At 36.5% G+C, this 23472-nt stretch overlaps 2 protein-coding genes across 6 annotated transcripts in view; one reads left to right on the top strand and one right to left on the bottom strand.

Annotated features, from left to right (window-relative positions):
- The window catches only part of GLIPR1 (GLI pathogenesis related 1), an 18347-nt gene extending 15416 nt beyond the window's left edge, over nucleotides 1-2931 (top strand). The window contains exons 5-6 of the mRNA XM_033866311.2: nucleotides 2580-2606; nucleotides 2706-2931. Of these exons, the coding sequence (XP_033722202.1) occupies nucleotides 2580-2606; nucleotides 2706-2860 (182 nt within the window). The 3' untranslated portion in view covers nucleotides 2861-2931. The remainder of the gene's footprint in view (nucleotides 1-2579; nucleotides 2607-2705) is intronic.
- Nucleotides 152-23472, bottom strand: KRR1 (KRR1 small subunit processome component homolog). Of its 5 annotated transcripts, XM_019918483.3 has the most exons (10): nucleotides 23317-23472; nucleotides 12908-13080; nucleotides 11433-11567; nucleotides 11119-11244; nucleotides 10948-11031; nucleotides 9561-9617; nucleotides 7743-7913; nucleotides 5681-5758; nucleotides 5478-5571; nucleotides 152-3961 (listed from the first exon to the last, which is right to left on the bottom strand). In XM_019918483.3, exons 1-10 carry the CDS (start codon nucleotides 23399-23401, stop codon nucleotides 3819-3821), a joined length of 1146 nt encoding a protein of 381 aa, XP_019774042.1. In that variant the 5' UTR covers nucleotides 23402-23472; the 3' UTR covers nucleotides 152-3818. The 5 variants fall into 5 exon arrangements, with proteins under 5 accessions (XP_019774042.1, XP_073644490.1, XP_073644491.1 ...); XM_073788389.1 differs by lacking the exon at nucleotides 9561-9617; XM_073788390.1 differs by lacking the exon at nucleotides 10948-11031.

The raw sequence follows: 23472 nt of genomic DNA, 5'->3' as shown, positions 1-23472 counted from the left end.
AGACCCAAGATTTGCTAATTTCAGCAAGATCAAAAATTTGTATAACAAAGTTAACCAAAAGAATTCTGAATTGTGTGATACTACCTGTCCAAGCACTCAAGACTTGCATTTTCATCTTTAGAATCAGATAAATAAAGCTGCAACGTGGCACTTTTTACTAGTTAGACAGCATTTAATGAGGAACAGCGTAGGCCAATGAAGCTACATTTCCAAGGATGTTTTACATAACTTTGAAATATTAATACACAATTGGCCAAGAGTCTATTTATGGTTCCTGTCCCAGACACATTCCTTTCCATCTCAGTATGTTTTTTCTTTACTTTTTGCCATGGTGTGAAGGAAAACCTCAATCAAGCTACTGCAGTTGTGCAAATCCTCTAGGACTTTTGTGTCCAGATCTGTAACTAACTGAACCCCTCAGGGCTGCAGGGCTGGGGCGGGGTGCTAGGAGCAGAAGGAGGGTAGAGTAGACTGAGTTTAACTGCATAAATTTTTGTTTGGCCAAAGTGTTGCATTGCTTACACATTTCCTAAGGTCCTTTCTGGGTTTAAAATTATAAAATTCTTTTCAACTGCTTTTCCCTTCCTCCTGATTTGTAAACAGCGAGTTCTCATTTTTACTCCAGCTACAGAGACGCTTTTTCTACCAGCTTTCTGAGCCAGTCATTTCTCTCCAGTTCAACCATTCTTTCCCTCATAATTAGTTTTGTTTAGAGAACTCACTAACATGTAGCCATAGTGCAACAAATCCCTTCTCAGAGCACCAATGTTAACTGAATTTTTCATGTTACTCCAACGCTACGAAAGCATGTCTTTTTTTTTTTTCCAAGTTAGGCAGTATGACATAAGAGTTAAAACCACAGATTTTAGAGTTCAATTTCCAGTTCCACCATTGTGACGCTGGGCAAGTGTCTGGACCTGTTTCCTCATTAATGAAATGTAGACGGTGGCACCTCTTCACAGGTTTCGTGAAACGAATGAAAAAAAATTATATCTAGACCAAGTGCCTGGCATACAGTATCACTCAGTAAATATTATCTATTATCCCCAAATTCATCCTTCCTGTAATCTCAGATCTTGAGTTTACTCTTGGTATTTTGGTGTCTTCTTTGTGCCCAAGTTTTAGATGATATGTTTTTATGCTCATGAACAAGACTCACTCACGCTTCTTTAGAATCTGTGATGAAAACTGAGACAATAATTTTAAATTATGTAAAAAGTAATTTAACTGTTGCCACTGGTTAGCTGTCTTTCCCACTAGACTCTGAATTCCAAACAGGCAGGAATTATGCCTGTCTAATTCAACTTTGTAACCAAAGTGCCTAGTCTAGAAAGCAAATAATTGCTAATTTGCATATTTCCTTAAAAAAATCATTCTCTATAAAAATCTAGACAGTAACACCACCACCAGCACAATGATAACAAGAAGAAAACTGCTGGAGTTTTAGCTTTTAATCTTAGAGATCTAGCCTGAAATGGTCTCTAACCTTGTGGGATAAAATTCAGAAAATTAAGGCTGTAGTCCAATAATGAAAAGCCCCTGGGCTCTTAAGAGAGACAAAGGAAAACGCACGCTAATTTGCAGGAGGGCAAGGGTTAGAGGATAAAAGCTTTTATTTATCAGATTTTGTCTCTGACAAATTGTGGCAAACACTGGAGGAAAAAAATCCCTTTGTGGTCTTCTAGATACTGGTAGGTTCAATAAATACCAATGGAGGCCAAATCAGGATGGTTTTGCAAAATATGCTGGGCACACCAATGGTACACAAGCGGATTTTTAGCTAGTGCATGGATGACGTTTGTTTCAATGTTCAGAAGTTGAATGTTTAACATTTTAAAAATATATATATGTAAGAAAAAATATAACTAGCAAGCATATCATACCTTGATTTCATGGATATAACTGCCAGGAGAAGTTAAAGAAGCGGAAGCTTCGTCGCAATTCACCACAGCAAAGCCCAGTCAGTCACAGGTATGATGACCAGGGATGCTCACGAGTACCAGAGGGTCAGCTCCTTGATGGATTCCACCATAGGAATGCAACAGCAACTGGCATAGAACCAGTGTAAAAGAGGTGTCTGACCATTTAAAAAGTATAAGGCTATGGCAGATGTGGAATTCTCTTCCCAGTGCTCTGAATGTCAAAATCTTAATAAAGCTCAGTGGAAGGAGAGGAGTAAATATGACTTTGATATCCAAATGCCCTACTGATATACTAATGACAGACTGGAATGTATGAGAGAGGCCACTGTCTCTTCATTACTGACCATAGGTAGTATCATTCTTCTCAGGAGAAACTTACTTTCAGGAAAATATTTTAATAAATTGCTCACACTGATTATTACTAATACTTATTTTTAATTGTTTTATTTTAATTGCATTTATTTTATCTGCCAGTTACATTATGTAAAATGATTTTCCATTTATAGTAGTGGTATATAAAAAGTTTATATATAAAGGTTATATAAACAAGTTGATTGAAACAGTCAATGGTTATAATTAAGAGACTTGGCTTTTTAAAAGAAGACAAAAGCCTCACCAGTATCTATTCTTTTAATTCTTTTCTTTCTTATTTTATAGCTAACCCACAACGAGACAAAGTGACACGTATGTATATAAACCTTAAATTGTATAAGATCTATCTGAGCTATGTTACTGCATTATGAGGAATAACATTTAAGAGTATATTTTATGTTTGTTTCACAGGTTACTACTCTGTTGTGTTTCCAGACTGGCCAATATTTCCACGTAACAGATACACATCGCTTTTCCTCATTGTTACTCCACCAATCCTAATACTGAGTGTTATAATTATCAGTTTGGTCAAGCACAAATACCCTCATTTAGTTCTTCTGAACTAATACAATCCAGGGGGGGGGAAAAGCCTCATTCGTACATGGCTTTAAAAAATAAAATTGGGTGTTATTTCTAATTTGCAGCAAACCCTTACTCAAAAGAAGAAATGGTTCAATTTCCTAACATTAGAAGGTAAACTCATCTTTACTTTCCACTTTTTATGAAGAAGCATTGTTTTCATGCTGCCACAGCTGTGACTTTCAGTGAGTAACCTACCCCCCGTGTGCCTTAGCTTCTAAATATGTAAAATCAGTGAGCTAGATTTAGGCGGGTCCTGGCCCTCATCAGTAAAAAGCGTTTCTATGTAACCTGTTGCCTGCTGCTTCAACTCCAAATATCTGGTTTTCCCTGTTCTCTTGCAAATTTGATGTCTTTCTGGTTTACTACTTCCTCAGACTCATATTGGAATAGTAATTAAGGGAATTAATTTAAAAGGCCTTGCACTTTTGGATTATGGATTACTCTTGGAACAAAATGTAAAATAAGATTACAAAAAGGGATAAACCTAAATGTTTACTTGTTGCCATTAGAGCACTGAAAAATCTATTTTCCTCAAAACCAAATGCTGGGACATGATTATATTTAAAGACTAACCGATGGCCTCAGACATTGGATTTGATGGATAATTACAGTAGCTAAATTGCAAAAATCTTTACATAAACAACCTTAAGAATTACCCCTAAAACCATGCCTAGATAAAACGTGCCTGGAATAGATTAGGTGCAATGCATATAAACACAGATATACCACCTTCTAGTATAAAAATTTTCAAAAAACATGGAGAATACAATAATTTATAAAGAATTGCTGTTTATGTAAAGAACAAAACAAACTCAGAAAAAAGTGATCAGGGTATTACTTCTCAGGGATAAGGCAACTAATGCCCTAGTGTCTCAAAATCCTTTACAAAAGGAGATAGCTTAATAAATTCTAGCTCAGGGATTTTTGTTTGTTTTATGTATGTTACTTTTTTTTCTTCTTTTTCTTTTCATCTGCTGCCATTTTAAGCTTAACTTCTTCAGCTGTAAGGGCTCCCAGTTTCTTACTCTTCGCTTTCTTAACCTTTTCCTTGATGGCTGCCACATCAATTTTAGTTTCAGTAGAAGCTAAATAAAAACAATACATGTAATTCTTTAGATTATACCAAACAAAACAAAGAATACATATATAAGACGATAATTTCAGAGTACTGTTACAATTGAAAGATCATGTTATAAGATATAAAACACTTGCTTAAAGGAAAGTTAGAAATTTCTTCTAACTAGGAGAAAACAAAGTACTTTAAAAATACATTAGTGAAAATATACACGAAAATGGCATTATACTTTAACTTAACTATTTGAACCAATTACTGGATTCAACTATTAAAATTACATTTTTTCCCTTAAATTGTTTAAGATTCTTTTTTCCATATTGGAACTTTAGAGTATTCCTTAAAAAACTTAGTTTTCCGAATATTCAATTAATGACTAGTAGTATTTCATTTAACAAGATTTTGATAATAAAGACAATAATCTGAGAGTATCTGGAGGTCCTCCTAACAGAACCCAAACCCATGTATTTAACACAAAAAGTGTGAACATAACAGAAAAGCAGTGGAAAAAAACACAACCTTTTCTTATTATTTAAAGAACAGCACTCAGGACATAAAGAACCACAAGATAAAATGTCATCAAACAACCCAGCAACTTGAGAGCAGACTTAAAGCCTCCACTAGAGTGGAATAGCTACACTTTAATCAGTAATAAACTGAGATTAAACTAGCTATTGAATACCTTCAGAGTACATAACTGACAGATTGTACAAACTAGAAAGTATAATGCTTATGATATTTTTATATAACCAAGGATCTGAATAGTAGAATACAATACTTTTAAAGCTGTTAACACTGATATAAATTAACAAACTAGTACTGTTACATCTGGCTTTGACCAACAGGTCATGTGCAATGCTGCTGGGTGACCTCCCTCCCCTCACTGTGCCACTGACTACTTTGGAGAGTTACCTTACAGAGGAGTACACGTGTTACTAGTGGAAAAGAAAATGCGGAAGAGGAGAAGACGGATCAAAATGAGGTTAGGAATGAGAAGAAAAGGCATCAGCGTGTTTTCTCTGAGTGTCTTTAAAAGCCCCTGAGTAAGAAAGATCATCCTGCTATTTTGTTGGTGTCTTTTAGCCCAAGTGATGAGAAATCCACGTTAACCATACAGGAATCAAATTTTAAGCCACAGATCACACAAGTAAAGAAAGTACAACTTTTGATAAGCTCTTTTTAAAGGGCATGATAGCAGAGCTCAGGGATCTTACTGTTTTATTTTTACAGAAGATTCACTGCTCTGGTTTATATCTATCTTTCACAACAGAGTCCTTCCTTCAGCACAGAGGTCACGAAGGGACTGTCAATCTGGGATACTCTTAAATAAGCATTAGCTGCTACTAAATTATAAATTATCTCAGTCACCACCGCTCTTCCCTAGGATTTGTGATTAATGAAATGCTAAGAGAATTGATGAAACGCATGGTTATTTCTTAACACTCAAAGAGCTTCAGACAAATCCACTATGGGTTTACTTTTCCTCTAACAGACTTACAGCATACCAAGAGTTAGAAAACAAGCATTACCTTCCTTAGGTTTCACAACTGGTTTTTCTTTAGGTGGAATAAACGCTTTGTTTCTTTCCTCTTGTCTCCTACTAAGAGCTTCTGCTTGTTTAGCCTACATCATTAAGAAAAAAAACTACATTAAAAAACGCTTTTGTAGTTAAATAAGAATTCAAGTATCTATAAACTTTGCAACTAGTGTTGTAAGCTAGACATGGTCTTACCTTTATTGCTTCCATTTTCTGTCTCCTCTTTTGACTTGCCTTCAGAAAGTATTCACCAGTAGCCAATTCTTTATCAATCTGTTGAAATCAGTATTTACAATACATCATAAATAATGTAGATGAGAAGTCAATTCCTAAGAAATTCACAGTGACCTTGAGGTAAAGACAGTGGGGTCAAAACTGATTACTCTATAAAGGTAGGAAATGTCCTCTAAGCTGAGGGGAATATATATGCACAAAAGCATGTAGGTAGGAAAGTAGGTGATGTGTTCATGGAATACCCAACAGACTGCTTGAGGTGGGGTGGAAGGTCAATGATTCAGAAAAGTGTGAGAGGAAACTGGAAAGACAGTTTTGGGGAAGCATGAAGAAACATGAATGACAGATACGGGAAGTGGGATATGACTGAGAAATGACTAAAGGTTCCTGAGAAGAGTGAAGAGAGCAAAGTAGCACTTTATGAAAGGTACAGAAGAAAGGAGAAGAGGTAAAAGGCTGTTTTTAAAAAAAGGCTGCAGCATACAAAATGAAAAGCAAGAACTGTCAGGATGTGGAGACTAAGTACTAATTTGCAGTAGCAAATTCATTAAGTAGTCAACATATAATTAATTGGTCTACCTAAGACAATGTTCTACTAAACTCTAATACTAAGCTCTCTACACTTCCTAACTCACTTAATCCTCATTAACAATGCTTTGAGACAGGAATGATCATTATCCCTATTTTCTGTACAAAGAAACTGAGGCATGGATGGGGTTAAATAAATTATGCCCATAATTACATAGCAAGTAAGTGACAGAATAAGTCAAATGAGACATCGCTGATTCAAGAAGCTTACAGTCATAAAAAAAAAAACGACAACTACTTACAGTACAGGGCTATACAAAATATATCAGGTGTTACAGAAGCATGGTTTAGTAACTGGATCACTCGCTTTCCCCCAACTAACAAACACTTTCCTTCTGGCTTCACTTTGTTTTCCAAAATAGACCTCAAGATCCAACACTTCCATTTTTACTATGATCATCATTCCTTTTTTACCTTTGACCTTTCATCAAACCTTCCTGGAAAACTACAAACACAGGGCTATGGGGAAAACAAGATATAGTACACAGAAGAGATGGGTTTACATGCTAAGCACAAAGAACTCGTAAAAGGGAAGACTTTAACATACAGCCAAGGAAGGGAATAATGAAGCAAGACACCTCAGAAGACAGGTGACGACAGAATTCAAAGAACAGAAAAAGAAAGGATTGATGCAGATGGAAAAAAAAAATTGAGATAAGAGGAAGTTGAAAGAGTTCTTGCCTCGTAGTCTCAAATACTTCCAGTAGATGACATTGCATTTTATTTTACTGGAGTAGGAGGGTGGCTAAAGAATTAAGAGGACACAGAGCTGCCAGAGAATACTGAAGACCTATCTGAGATTGGAAACGTGAATTTTTAAGGGATATAATCCAAAGATATGACTTTCTTCAGCTATGTTCAGTAGCCACGTTATGGGAAACAAGTCAAGTTTTAGGACTGATCTAAGTTTTAGTTTTGTTGGGCAGGTGTGATTGATAGACGAAAAGGGAGTATGAAAGAAAACAGTGATGGGCAAGAAAGAAAAGGAAATTTTAGAAAGGGAATGATGCCAGAGGACAGTTGACAAAATTAGAGGCATTCATGTCTTAAAAAAAGGATAGATATTAGACGTAAGATTTCAAATCCAGAGCAATCCTATAGTACATGGTCACATGAATGATGCTAAAGCAGAGTAGAAAGCATTGTGGACTAAATCGTTGAATTTTTTTTAACCATGGAACATTTATAGTGGCTACAGATACACAACTGACACCACCTACCTTGACGGAGTTTACACTCACAGTATGAAGCTTCCACTCACCACCCCCATACAATTAGTTCAAAATAAGCCTATTCACACTTACTTACCTTCAGTTTCTTAAATCTCTACACACCGAAACGTACATACACAGAAATTCCACCCTCAAAGTTTCCGACAAAAATACATTAAAATGATTTCCCCCTCATCTAAAGAAATTCAACATTTAATACTGACCTGACTTTCTGGCTGTGGTGGTGGGAATGGTGTATACTCCTTCTTAACAGTTTTCTTCTTTGGTTCCTTGCGTTTATTCACATTTTTGTGCTTGAACTGTGGCAAAAATCTTTCCCAACTCTGTGATCTTAACTCAGAATCTTTCGCCAACTCCCGTTTAATCATTAAGGTCTTCAACCATGGCAATATATGAACAAAGTAAACTTTTAATTAAAAAAAAAATTTTTTTTTGATGTAGACCATTTTTAAAGTCTTTATTGAATTTGTTACAATATTGCTTCTGTTTTATGCTTTTTGGTTTTTTGGCCGCGAGGCATGTGAGATCTTAGCTCCCCAACCAGGGATCGAACCTGCACCCCCTGCATTGGAAGGCGAAGTCTTAACCACTGGACTGCCAGGGAAGTCCCAAACATTTTTAATTTTAGCAGTCATATGTTTCGCAACCTAAGACATTATCAACATTGTTCCTATAAATAATAAAATTAAAAGGAACAATTCTTAGTCTCTTCAGTAGGATTAAACCAATTCTGGAAACAAAAAATATATAATCTCAAACATGCATAATTAACCAAGCATCAGAAAACCATTAGAAATTTAGACAGAATTATTAAACTGAGATGAAAATAAGACTCAGTTTTTCAACCATTATTTCATTAAAACCTTTAAAATTCAACCTAACAATTAGCAGGGAGAGTTCTTAATTAGTGATGTTTCCTACAAGCAGGAAGCTAGCACCCTGAAATATGACGGAAAGAAAAAAAGTTTCTCATGATCAACAAAACGAAATGTTTTCATACTTCCCCTACTCCATCTGAATTTTATAGACACTGAAACATCAGAGGATGCAAACGAGGCATCAGATGCAAGATGTCCCAATGTAACTCAAAATCGTTTTTTCACCCCAATCTAAGAGTGACTTTTCAACTTAACTTCATTAAATTCAAGGATTGTTTAACAAATATCCATCATAAAACAACTCATTATACCGTGGTTACATTTCCAAGAATAATCAAGAACTTTATGCATACAGGGATATAACAGATCTCTCTCGAAGAGCCTATAATTTGAGTGTTAAATTCCAAAATAGGTTTTAATGCAATCTCAAATATTCCAGACTTTACTTATAGAAAAAGGCAGAATTCAGGACTTCCCCAGTGGTCCAGTGGTAAAGAATCCACCTTCCAATGCAGGGGACACGGGTTCGATCCCTGGTCGGGGAAGATCCCATATGCCACTGGGCATCCCATATGCCACCGGGTGCCTCAACTAGAGAGCCCATGCGCCCTGGTGCTGGCGGCCACTAGATAGAAAACCCGCACACCACAACCACAGAGAAGCCCGTGCGCTGCAACAAATGATCCTGCGTGCTACAATGAAAGATCCTGTGTGCTGCAACGAAGACCCAACACAGCCAAACAAAAATCTTTTTAAATAAATTAATTAATTAAAAAAAGAAAAAGGCAGAATTGTAAAAGATCACATCTTTAAATATAATATGTGGGCTCAAACCCCAAGAAAACTGGATTGGTACCATCTACTACAAATCCTATGAAGCTTATTTTATTTGTATTGGAAGTGAATCACTACATTACACTGTCCCCTTCAATAGCTTTCAAACTGTACTCCAAAGAGGCCTAAACTTCCAAAGAAGTAACTATAGGACTGGGATAGAGTTGAGTGGGCTGAACTCTACCCCGATTTACCCCAAATAGCTCTGCTTTATCTGTTTTGTATATTAGGCTTTCATAAAAGATTTACTTTCAAGAAAGGTTTCTGTAGCTAAAAACAACTTTGTAGTAGTATACAGTGAACACTCACTTTAATGTTATAAATTGGATGAATATTCTTCATAGTGTCTAGGACTACTTTTCGAACCTGAAATTTGCAAAGAAAAATGAATCAGTCATGTATAAAGATTTTAGTGAACTAGGTAGACGAGGATTAATATATCACAACATAGCCTATGAACCAGGCAATGGCTACCAAATTGGATACTGTAGTCCCTTCAACTGTTCTGAGTGGCTTCTAGATCTTTCATAATAGTCAACCTCCCTTGGATACAATGAAGTCTCTCAACTTTACTGATAAAAAGCTATACACAGAATTAACACAACACTCTGGAGCTGTAAAATTTAGGGGGAAGAGGGCTGGATTTAGAGTTAGAATATATGCACTCAAATAGTGGGACTGCCACTTCATACGACAAAGGCACTTAATTTTCCTATTCCAGCTTTTTCATTTGTAATATGGAAATAAAACTACCTTAAGGATCTGTCATAAGAAGTAAATAATATACTTAGACTCTACATAACTGTGAAATATTCAAAATATTTAAGTTATTATTGCCCCATGAGAAAAAAGCAGATAACTTATGAGAAAGAGGTCCAATGGAATTAAGGTTAAAGGCCCTGGAAAGCAAGTAAGACCTCACTGCCAGATACAGATAACAAAAGCCTCAAAAGGAGTTAATAGAAAGAGTATCTGCTCCACAGATTTTTCTCATAACATCTGACAAGCTAAAGAAGATGTTCATAAAAACATTAACATTCAAAGAAAATATATCTTAAAGGAAGTTTTCTGAGCCTGACCTCTGCTGGCTGAATACATTACTGCAAAGAACAAGATCTGTTCAATTCTCCAGTCATTAAAATGCATGTAGGGGCTTCCCTGGTAGCGCAGTGGTTGAGAGTCTGCCTGCCGATGCAGGGGCCACGGGTTCGTGCCCCGGTCCGGGAGGATCCCGCGTGCCGCGGAGCGGCTGGGCCCGTGAGCCATGGCCACTGAGCCGGCGTGTCCAGAGCCTGTGCTCCGCAACAGGAGAGGCCACAACAGTGAGAGACCCGCGTACCGCAAAAAAAAAAAAAAAAAAAAAAAAAAATGCATGTAATTACTTCGTGTTTCTTATGTTGGCTACAGACTGAGACCTTAAATGCCCACTTAAAATTCGAGTGGAGGGAGTAATGATGTGCAGACCTCCTAATTCAGAAATGGATTTCTCTTCAGTTACCAAAGGTTGGCCATAATATGTTAGGGTCCAGGAAATTACATGAATTCCCTCAAATTACATGAAGAATTTACTAATGGAAAATCAAACAAAGCATATTCTAAAAATATATATATAAAACAATATATTATCCAATGAACTATTATATTGTTTCATTTATTCTCTGTGGAAAATTAACTGAAGAGAATAAATAGTTCTCACCTCTTTTAAGCCACTAAAAGGTCCAATGGCTGAAACCGTGTTTCCCTGTACCATAATGTAACAGTTTGTTAAGAGTTCCAACGCCTACATCAAAAGAGCAATAAGTTGAAATTCAGTACACTTAAAAACTAACAAAAGAGGAAGACATACTTTTTCACTAATAAAAAGTACCTTCAACGTAGATCCTTTGGGACCAATAAGCCGTTGTCTCCTTTTTACAAATCTTTCTTTATTTCTTACTAAAGAACCTATTTTAATGATGTCACATGCAACATCATCCTGAAGAATTCGTACTGCCTTTTGGGAAAATAAAAAAGAAAACTCCATCAATATTCTTGACAAGTACATATCTTCTGCAAGCCAAGAAATTTAAGCACAGTTAAGCACAAAAATGAAAACTTTATGGTGCAGGAAGAGACGCAGTGTTATATGTTGTCTCTAATGTTGAGGCAAATAAAGCAAAGTCTCTGTAATTCTTAATTTACCTGTTCAAATGAAACACTCCTTGCTAACAGTTTTATTAGGTCTCTGGCCCTAATGATGATATATGGATCAAATGTCTTCTTTGTTGTACAGACAGTCATGCTGCCCTCGATCAGGTCCAGGGTTGCATTAACATGCTACAATACAAAAAGAGCAAACAAGCAGTTGTCTGAAAATGAATTCAATTTTAGATAATTACATAGCCGATCCTAACCAAATTAATAATTTGTCTGCCATTAAGCTATCTCAAAATTCATTAACTCTCTCCTTGAAGAAGCTAGAAAGTTAATGTAAATAATTGATTACTGTTAGACTTCAAAGAATATAAAAAACTCAGGCAATTGAAAACATTTATAATTGGCTTTAGAATAATTTATACTTATTGGAATAAAGATTATCTCTAGTTTAAAAAATATATATCAGTCAAAATGAGGCTACCTTTTTAAATTAAGGTAAAAATGTAAAGCTATATAATTTCCCTACTTTGGCTGGATCCAGCTCTAATCTCTAATCTGCTCCCTAGAGTGAGAATGGACTTTCCCTTTCAAACTTTTTTCTAGCTGGTTTGTATTAGCTAAATACAAAGTAAAAACAAATTATCATAGGTTTAAAAATAAAAGCAGTGATTATGATTACTACAGTGATTAAAACTATGCATTAACTTTCAAATGGAAGAATCAGATTTCAACAAAGCAAATAAAAATGCTGTTTTCTAACTTGTGAGCATAATCTGAAGAATATTTCAATATAGTGAATGACGAACAATTAAACCTAAGGTTAGGTGTCTATAAGTTTACGAAAAAACCCCCAAAATTGAGTCTAATCTCCGATGTAGACAGCTGTAAAACACGCCTGCAGTTTGCTAAACCATCCTCATACCTAATGCACACAAATGACTCTAGAGCAGTGCCACAGCTGACAAATACATTTTCTATCAATCTAGTGTACATACACACAGGTGAACCAAAAGCTTCATTAAATGATACTTATCCTTACCACATGTGATACATTGATGTATTTTTTTCTAAAGGCTCATTATATCCACTAAATTGACTTCTTGATTCACTAAGGGGTCTCAATCCAGTTTGAAAAATAAAATCAAATACACTGCTCTAGGGGCACGGCAGAGGAAAGTTAAACAATGCCAGGAGTATGCCTCAGCTCAAACTGTACACGTTCGTGGCAACCATTATAGTAGCAGACATTCTGAAATTTGGAGTTCACAAGTGAGTTTCAGACCATCTGTGAATCCCCTAAATATTTAAAGGCATGTGAATTTTTCCAAGTAATCTATTATTCACAAAACTAAAAACAAATGAACTGTAAGGATAATTATCTAGTCTGTTTAAAATATCAAAGGAATCAAATTAGCCAGCTATGGTAGCACCTTTAAAAAAAAATCCATCAGCACACATTCAGTTACTTAAAAGATATAAGCAAAAACAAAATCTCAAAGAAATACATAAGATATGCATACATGTTCACTCAAGGCTTTCTGTACCAATGGCCAGCACTCTTTCAAGTAAGCCTCTCTATATTTTGGAAACAAAGTTGCAAAACTGCTCTCCTCCAAGAGTCCTCTGGGATTGTCCTCTTTGGAAAAAGCTGGCTCCTTCCAACCATCAGGAACAGTGAGGAGTTCTGATTCATCTACAAAGGGGGAAAAATCCATACATCAGATTTAACTTCTTTTGGACACTTTTTGAACACTTGTATGCATACATTCACAAGCTTCCCAATACTCTCCTCGCATTTCCTTTTCCTCTGCTTTTTATATTATTCAACAGTCCAAGAACGTGCCTCTGTCATTATCACCAAAATACTGTATTAAAATTGTATGTATTTCAGTCGCCTCAGAAGACAAAGTTCCTTAAGGGCAGGGACTCTTCTTCGATCCACACTTATTGGCATACACCTGGTACATATTCAACACTTACAAACTTCTACTGCACCACACTATCGTAGAGTTGAAGATCCAAACACCATTTTGTTTACATTACTATTTTAAATATAAGTAACCTTTCAGACTCAATGAAGTGCAGCCTATGTGTATATATATACGTGCATGTGTGTGTACATAAAACTTTCAAAAGCTTGATCCCAGTGTACCCTTTCAGTTAATATTCACTAGTACAGGGTTTTAGGTTTTCCAAAGACCTTTCACGTGCGTTATTTCTGTATTCTCTCACGACTACAAAAGGTAGGAAGAACTGGTATTATTATTCCCATTTTATAAAAGATATTCAGTTCAAAAACTTTAAGTGACTTGTAAGGGAATATGAAGCTCAGTCTAGGTCTCCTCTCACTAGAACAAAATGCCTCCTAAGGGCTATAAATTATTTCCCATATCATTTATCAAAACTCCTGGTCCTGGATTTTAAGAACCTCTTAAATCCAACAGCTGTACTTTAATTCAGTACTACTCAAAGATATGATCCATAGGCCTGAAGCACCAGCATAAACTGAGAGTTTGTTAGAAATGCAGTTCTTGGGCTCCATCCAGACCTACTAAATGTGAATCTCTGGGATGAAGCCCAGGAATCTTTCTTAACAGTCTCATGACGAGATTCCTATGCATACTAAAGTTTAAGAAGCAGGTCTTATATAGTTCATGTTATCCACTCCAGTCAGGTAAACTTGCTTTCTGTTTCTTAGGTAAACTTGCTTTCTGTTTCTTATACTCACATCCACTTTGTTACTTCTGGTTCAAATCACAGAGAATTAGCTAGTCTTTATTTATCGTTCACTTCTCAATATCCCCCCCCAAAACCCTCAAATTCTACAATAGTGATTACTTAAAATGCATATCTGACCAAGATCTTAGCCAATTTAAACACTTAAATGATTATGAATTTAAAAAAAACAAAGAAAAAAAACCCACTGGCTAAGGAAATCAACAGGAGTTTCACAATGGAGGAAGTACAAATAGCCCCAAAATATGTAAAGATGCGTAATCTCATTAGTAATCAGGAAAGTCTGATTTAAAAACACAATCAGATATGATTTCACACTTAACAAAATGACAGAAATGAAAAATTCAGGTAACAGCAAGTGTTAGTGCTCATCTACTGATATCGGGAGTGTAAAGCAGCACAACTCCTTTGGGAAGATTTAGCATTATTTGCACATGCCCTACCCTACAATTCAAGGATTCCAATCCCATGTAAGGTACGTAACCAGAGAAACTCTCTAACATGTCAACAAGGAGGTATGTACACAGATATTTATACCATATTGTTTATAATAACAATGGGAACAATAAAATGTCCAGCAACATTAAAATGAAAATACAGAGATTGCCTCATCCACCAGAGGGCAGACAGCAGAAGCAAGAAGAACTACAATCCTGCAGCCTGTGGAACAAAAACCACATTCACAGAAAGACAGACAAGATGAAAAAGCAGAGAGCTATGTACCACATGAAGGAACATGATAAAACCCTAGAAAAACAACTAAATGAAGTGGAGATGGGCAACCTTCCAGAAAAAGAATTCAGGATAATGATAGTGAAGATGATCCAGGACCTCAGAAAAATAATGGAGGCAAAGACCAAGATGCAAGAAATGTTTAACAAAGACCTAGAAGAATTGAAGAACAAACAAACAGAGATGAACAAAACAATAACTGAAATGAAAACTACACTAGAAGGAATCAATAGCAGAATAACTGAGGCAGAAGAACGGACAAGTGACCTGGAAAACAGAATGGTGGAATTCACTGCTGCGGAACAGAATACAGAAAAAAGAATGAAAAGAAATGAAGACAGCCTAAGAGACCTCTGGGACAACATTAAACGCAACAACATTCGCATTACAAGGGTCCCAGAAGGAGAAGAGAGAGAGAAAGGACCAAGAAAATATCTGAAGAGATTATGGTCAAAAACTTCCCTAACATGGGAAAGGAAATAGCCACCCAAGTCCAGGAAGTGCAGCGAGTCCCATACAGGATAAACCCAAGGAGAAACATGGCAAGACACATAGTAATCCAATTGGCAAAAATTAAAGACAAACTATTGAAAGCAGCAAGGGAAAAACGACAAATAACATACAAGGGAACTCCCATAAGGTTAACAGCTGATTTCTCAGCAGAAACTCTACAAGCCAGAAGGGAGTGGCATGATATACTTAAAGTGATGAAAGGGAAGAACCTACAACCAAGATTACTCTACCCAGCAAGGATCTCATTCAGATTCAACAGAGAAATCAAAAGCTTTACAGAAAAGGAAAAGCTAAGAGAATTCAGCACCACCAAACCAGCTCTACAACAAATGCTAAAGGAACTTCTCCAAGTGGGGAACACAAGAGAAGAAAAGGACCTACAAAAATGAACCCAAAACAATTTAAAAAATGGTCATAGGAACATACATATCGATAATTACCTCAAACATGAATGGATTAAATGCTCCAACCAAAAGACAAAGGCTTGCTAAATGGATACAAAAACAAGACCCATATATATGCTGTCTACAAGAGACCCACTTCAGACCTAGGGACACATACAGACTTAAAGTGAGGGGATGGAAAAAGATATTCCATGCAAATAGAAATCAAAACAAAGCTGGATTAGCAATACTCATATCAGATAAAATAGACTTTAAAATAAAGAATGTTACACAGAGGCAAGGAAGGACACTACATAACGATTAGAGGATCAATCCAAGAAGAAAATATAACAATTATAAATATATATACACCCAACATAGGAGCACCTCAATACATAAGGAAACTGCTAACAACTCTAAAAGAGGAAATCGACAGTAACACAATACTAGTGGGGGACTTTAACACCTCACTTACACCAATAGATCATCCAAAAGAAAATAAATAAGGAAACAGAAGCTTTAAATAACACAATAGACCAGATAAATTTAATTGATATTTATAGGACATTCCATCCCAAAACAGCAGATTACACGTTCTTCTCAAGTGAGCACGGAACATTCTCCAGGATAGATCACATCTTGGGTCACAAATCAAGCCTCAGTAAATTTAAGAAACTGAAATCATATCAAGCATCTTTTCTGACCACAATGCTATGAGATTAGAAATGAATTACAGGGAAAAGAATGTAAAAAACACAAACACATGGAGGCTAAACAATACATTACTAAATAACCAAGAGATCACTGAAGAAATCAAAGAGGAAATCAAAAAATATCTACAGAAAAATGACAATGAAAACACGACGATCCAAAACCTACGGGATGTAGCAAAAGCAGTTCTAAGAGGGAAGTTTATAGCTATACAAGCTTACCTCAAGAAACAAGAAAAATCTCAATCAATCTAACGTTACACCTAAAGGAACTAGAGAAAGAAGAACAAACAAAACCCAAAGTTAGCAGAAGGAAAGAAATCATAAAGATCAGAGCAGAAATAAATGAAATAGAAACAAAGAAAACAATAGCAAAGCTCAATAAAACTAAAAACTGGTTCTTTGAGAAGATAAACAAAATCGATAAACCATTAGCCAGACTCATCAAGAAAAAGAGGGAGAGGACTCAAATCAATAAAATTAGAAAGGACTCAAATCAATAAAATTAAAAAGGAGAAGTTACAACAGACACCGCAGAAATGTAAGGCATCCTAAGAGACTACTACAAGCAACTCTATGCCAATAAAATGGACAACCTGGAAGAAATGGACAAATTCTTAGAAAGGTATAACCTTCCAAGACTGAACCACGAAGAAATAGAAAATATAAACAGACCAATCACAAGTAATGAAATGGAAACTGTGATTAAAAATCTTCCAACAAACAAAAGTCCAGGACCAAATGGCTTCATCACAGGTGAATTCTATCACACATTTAGAGAAGAGCTAACACCCATCCCTCTCAAACTCTTCCAAAAAACTGCAGAGGAAGGAACACTCCCAAACTCATTCTATGAGGCCACCATCACCCTGATACCATAACCAGACAAAGATGTTACAAAAAAAGAAAGCTACAGGCCAATATCACTGATGAACATAGAAGCAAAAATCCTCAACAAAATGCTAGCAAACAGAATCCAACAACACATTAAAAGGATCATACACCATGATCAAGTGGGATTTATCCAAGGGATGCAAGGATTCTTCAATATATGCAACTCAATCAATGTGATACACCATATGAACAAACTGAAGAATTAAAAACCATATGATCATCTCAATAGATGCAGAAAAAGCTTTTGACAAAATTCAAAACCCATTTATGATAAAAACTCTCCAGAAAGTGGGCATAGAGGAAACCTACCTCAACATAATAAAGGCCATATATGACAAACCCACAGCAAACATCATTCTCAATGGTGAAAAACTGAAAGCATTTCCTCTAAGATCAGGAACAAGACAAGGATGTCCACTCTCACCACTATTATTCAACATAGTTTTGGAAGTCCTAGCCACAGCAATCAGAGAAGAAAAAGAAATAAAAGGAATACAAATTGGAAAAGAAGAACTAAAACTGTCACTGTTTGCAGATGACATGATACTATACATAGAGAATCCTAAAAATGCCACCAGAAAACTACTAGAGCTAATCAATCAATTTGGTAAATTTGCAGGATACAAAATTTTTTCTTGTTTTATTTTTTATTTTGACCCCATTTACTTTTTAAATTAAATTTTCATTTAAGATCATTGTAGATTCACATGAAGTTAAGAAATACAGAGGAGTCCTGTATTGTTCACCCTGTTCTCCCCAATGGTAAAATCTCACATAACTATAGTACAGGATATTGACATTGACACAATCCTTTGATATTATTCAGATATCACTAGTTTCATGCATGTAATCACCACCACAGTTATGACAAAAAGCAGTTTCACTGCTTTTTCACTGCAAGTACAAGCCATTGGTACTTGAAACAACTTGGATGTATCTTCAGAAAATACATCCAAGTTGTTGCAAGTACCAATGGCTTGTTCTGAAGATACATCCAAGTTGTTGCAAGTACATCTGAAGATACATCCAAGTTGTTGCAAGTACCAATGGCTTGTTCCTTTCTATTGCTGAGTAATATTCCATGGTATGGATGAACCAGTTTGTTTAACAATTTACCCACTGAAGGACATTTGGGTTGTTTCTAGTTCTAGGCTATTACAAGTAAAGCTTCTGTGAACATTCACATACAGGTTGCTGTGTGAATATAAGTTTTCTCTGTCTGGGATAAATGTCCAAGAATGCAATTGCTGGGTCACATGGTAATTGCACATTTAGTTTTATAGGAATTTGCCAAACGCTTTCCCAGAGTGGTTGTATCATGTTTAAGGTCCTATTAGCAATGTATGAATGATCCAGTTTCTCCACATATTCTCCAGCATTTGCTGTTGTCATTTTTTTTAAATTTTAGTCATTTCAATAGGTATGCAGTGATATCTCTTTGAAGCTTACATGTGCATTTCCCTAATAGCTAATGATGTCAAACATCTATTCATGTGTTTATTTGCCACCTGTACATATTCTTTTTTTCCACACACACACTCTGTATTTTATTTTTACAAGAGAAAAATAAACTGACACCAAGCATTGTAAATGGATGACCACAACAAAAGCAACAATGATTGCAATTACCAAACATGAAACACACTCATACTATGTCATAATATTGACCTTCAGTCCAGTAATCCTCCACTGTAACAGGTCCTTTACTTTGCAGTGAAAATTGGTTTGTATATTTTTTGCCTCTGAGTCCTTGTGGGATTTTTTTTTTTATTCAAACAGAAAATTAATGCACAGAAATCTCTTGCATTCTTATACACTAATGATGGAAAATCTGAAAGAGAAAGAAACCCTCCCATTTATCATTGCAACAAAATGAATAAAATACCTAGGAATAAATGTACCTAGGGAGACAAAAGACCTCTATGCAGAAAACTATAAGACACTGATGAAAGAAATTAAAGATGATACCAACAGATGAAGAGATATACCATGTTCTTGGATTGGAAGAATCAATATTGTGAAAATGACTATACTACCCAAAGCAATCTACAGATTCAATGCAATCCCTGTCAAATTACCAATGGCATTTTTTATGGAACTAGAACAAAAAATCTTAAAATTTGTATGGAGACACAAAAGACCCCGAATAGCCAAAGCAGTCTTGAGGGGAAAAAACAGAGCTGGAGGAATCAGACTCGCTGACTTCAGACTATACTACAAAGCTACAGTAATCAAGACAATATGGTACTGGCACAAAAACAGAAACATAGATCAACGGAACAAGATAGAAAGCTCAGAATTAAACCCACACACCTATGGTCAACTAATCTATGACAAAGGAGGCAAGGATATACAATGGAAAAAAGACAGTCTCTTTAATAAATGGTGCTGGGAAAACTGGACAGCTACATGTAAAAGAATGAAATTGGAACACTCCCTAACACCATACACAAAAGTAAACTCAAAATGGATTAGAGACCTAAATGTAAGACCGGACACTACAAAACTCTTAGAGGAAAACAAAGAAAGAACACTCCTTGATATAAATCACAGCAAGATCTTTTTTGATCCACCTCCTAGAGTAATGGAAATAAAAACAAAAATAAATGGGACCTAATGAAACTTCAAAGCTTTTGCACAGCAAAGGAAACCATAAACAAGATGAAAACCAACCCCCAGAATGGGAGAAAATATTTACAAATGAATCAACGGACAAAGGATTAATCTCCAAAATATATAAAGAGCTCATGCAGCTCAATATTAAAGAAAGAAACAACCCAGTTCAAAAATGGGCAGAATACCTAAATAGACCTTTCTCCAAAGAAGACATACAGATGGCCAAGAAGCACATGAAAAGCTGCTCAACATCACTAATTATTAGAGAAATGCAAATCAAAACTACAATGAGGTATCACCTCACACCAGTTAGAATGGGCATCATCAGAAAATCTACAAACAACAAATGCTGGAGAGGATGTGGAGAAAAGAGAACCCTCTTGCACTGTTGGAGGGAATGTAAATTGATAGAGTCACTATGGAGAACAGTATGGAGGTTCCTTAAAAAACTAAAAATAGGGCTTCCCTGGTGGCGCAGTGGTTGGGAGTCCGCCTGTCGATGCAGGGGATGCGGGTTCGTGCCCCGGTCCGGGGGGATCTCGCGTGCCGCGGAGCGGCTGGGCCCGTGGGCCATGGCCGCTGGGCCTGCGCGTCCGGAGCCTGTGCTCCGCGGCGGGAGAGGCTACAGCAGTGAGAGGCCCGCGTACCGCAAAAAAAAAAACAAAAAAAAAACTAAAAATAGAATTACCATATGATCCAGCAATTCCACTACTGGGCATATACCCAGAGAAAACCATAATTCAAAAAGACGCATGCACCCCAATGTTCACTGCAGCACTATTTACAATAGCCAGGTCATGGAAGCAACCAAAATGCCCATCGACAGACAAATGGATAAAGAAGTTGTGGTACATATATTCAATGGGATATTACTCAGCCTAAAAAGGAACAAAATTGGGTCAGTTGTTGAGATGTGGATGGATCTAGAGACTATCATACAGAGTAAGTCAGAAAGAGAAAAACAAATATCGTATATTAATGCATGTATGTGGAACCTACAAAAATGGTACAGATGAACTGGTTTGCAGGGCAGAAGTTGAGACACAGATGTAGAGAACGTATGGACACCAAGGGGGGAAAGCCACGGGGGGTGGGGATGGTGGTGTGATGAAGTGGGCAATTGGGATTGACATGTATACACTGATGTGTATAAAACTGATTACTAATAAGAACCTGCTGTATAAAAAAATAAAATAAAATTTTAAAAAAACGAATACTAAACTTACTTCGGGTTATTTGTATGGAAATGTGTTAATATAAATGTTTCGGACATTACATGAAATTCCTAAAATCTTATATGTTCTGGTATAATTTATAGGTCATAATTCTAGTTATTATTTTAAAATGTATACCTCAGAAATAACTAAATTTCCCTGTCAATTGCATTATTATGAACTTTCATCAAATCTTTAACCGTGGTCATTTTTTAAGTCTTTTGTCATTTACAGACAGTTCTGGGTGTACTCTGATGCTTTTGCAAAAATGTTCCTATAAAAGGGTTTCATCTTCAAGGAATTCATGGAAAAGACTCTGAGAAGTACAGGTTTCTGGTAACTGACTATACTGCTGAACTGAAGGAATAAGCATTTTCAGAACTCTAATAGAAAACGGATGAATTCATAAAAGTGCTAACAAAAGATCAAGATGAAAAAAAATTAATTACATGGGACCGAATGAACTGATGAGGATGATTATAATTTTTGTGACTTTCTGTTTGAAGAAGAAAAAAGAGACTGTAAAACGTTGTTGTTTAAATTATATTGCTTTTGTGGATTTAAAGTGGGTTTATAATTGTATATTATAATATATTTAGTATAAAAATAGAACGTTAAAAAAAAGAGACACATGCACCCCAATGTTCATTGCAGCACTATTTACAATAGCCAGGTCATGGAAGCAACCGAAATGCCCATCGACAGATGAATGGATAAAGATGTGGTACATATATACAATGGAATATTACTCAGCCATAAAAAGGAATGAAATTGGGTCATTTGTTGAGACGTGGATGGATCTAGAGACTGTCATACAGAGTGAAGTAAGTCAGAAAGAGAAAAACAATATAGTATATTAACGCATATACGTGGAATCCAGAAAAATGGTATAGATGATCTTATTTGCAAAGCAAAAATAGAGACACAGATGTAGAGGACAAGCGTATGGACACCAATGGGGGAAAGTGGCGAGGGGTGGGGGTGGGTGTGTTATAGAAAAAGAAAATGAAAAATTAGCCTGTATTCATACAAGGGAACATCATATAGTAGGGAAAAGAATAAATCACAGCTACAAGTATTGCCCTGATTGAATAACAACAACAAAGTTTAGCCTAAGAAGCAAGACACAGAAGAATATCTACAATTCTTTCTCATTCATATAAAATTCAAAAACTGATGAAATTAAAACATTTTGTGCATAGGTGGTCAAGATTATGAAGAAAGGAAACAGAATAATCAACACGATTCAGAATGGTTACTTTAGGGCATGTAGGGGGCTCTGGGGGTATGGTAATGCTCTATTCTACTTAATGGTCTGAGTGTGCTCCTTTTGGTTTTATTCTTTAAGCTGCATATATACTGTCCTCTCTGCCATACGCTTAATTAAAACAACAACGAATCACGTTTAATATCTCCCTTATGCCTATACAATGAGAGTTCAAGGTTTTTAACACTTCCAATAAGTCTGGTTGAGCAGGCCCCGGGCTATTTCTCTGGCCTCTCTTTCTGTCAATCATACAGAAGTTAATGGATAAAACAAGACTGCAAAGCAAGAGAGCAATTAACGCAGTTGAAAGAACAGGAATTGTGTTGGCAATACTTCAGCAACCCGATAAACAACAATAATAAACGTTCCAAAATTTCTTCACTGGCTGACAAACTAGCACTAAAAACACGCCTGGTATCTCCTTCTATCACTATGTCTGACTCAGTCCTTCATTATCACTCTATCACTCGTTCACTCATATGCATAACGACCTCCTACTCCCACCTCATCCCACCCCTCACTCTGCCAACGATTTCCAGACACCGCCGCGAGTTTAAGGTCCCGAAGCGCCCTCCTCATTCTTTTACAGAAGACGCATCCAGCAAGACCCCTACTTTGGGGGTTTCCAGCAAAAGCAATTAGTTAGGAACACGCGCCGGCGCCATACAGGCCAGTCGTTCCTGCGAGTCCGGCCAACAACCCCAACCTTCAGCAATTACAGGTACTTAACTTCAAGGCGGCGTTACACGTTCCAAGGCGGCGTTACACGTTCCAAGGCGGCGTTACACGTTCCCAGCCAGCGAAAGGAAAAAACCCCAACTCAAAACCCCCAAACCCCAGTCTTTGGTTTTCAAACAACCTCACCTCGGCTCTCCGGCTTCGGCTTCTGGCTACGAAATTCACTTTTCCTAGACGCTGCAGCTTGTCCGTCCTGCTTGGAGGACGCCATCTTCAAACTGCTTCCCGTGCTACCGGAAGTGAACCCTTTCTTAAATCCTACCGGCTAAAATCCCCGTGCTC

The sequence above is a fragment of the Tursiops truncatus genome, chromosome 11, assembly GCF_011762595.2.
Source record: "Tursiops truncatus isolate mTurTru1 chromosome 11, mTurTru1.mat.Y, whole genome shotgun sequence".
Lineage (NCBI taxonomy): Eukaryota > Metazoa > Chordata > Mammalia > Artiodactyla > Delphinidae > Tursiops > Tursiops truncatus.
The sequence above is the reverse complement of the archived record's forward strand: the minus strand, read 5'-3'. Positions and strand labels throughout refer to the sequence as shown.

Excerpts from the sequence above, each read along its gene's own strand:
- KRR1 (XM_019918483.3), bottom strand. The coding sequence starts at position 23,401 with ATGGCGTCCTCCAAGCAGGACGGACAAGCTGCAGCGTCTAGGAAAAGT. Across the intron at positions 9,618-10,947 it reads CTTTTAGTGGCTTAAAAGAG|GTTCGAAAAGTAGTCCTAGA; the intron begins GTGAGAACTATT and ends TGCAAATTTCAG. Across the intron at positions 5,759-7,742 it reads CACCACAGCCAGAAAGTCAG|ATTGATAAAGAATTGGCTAC; the intron begins GTCAGTATTAAA and ends TGATTTCAACAG.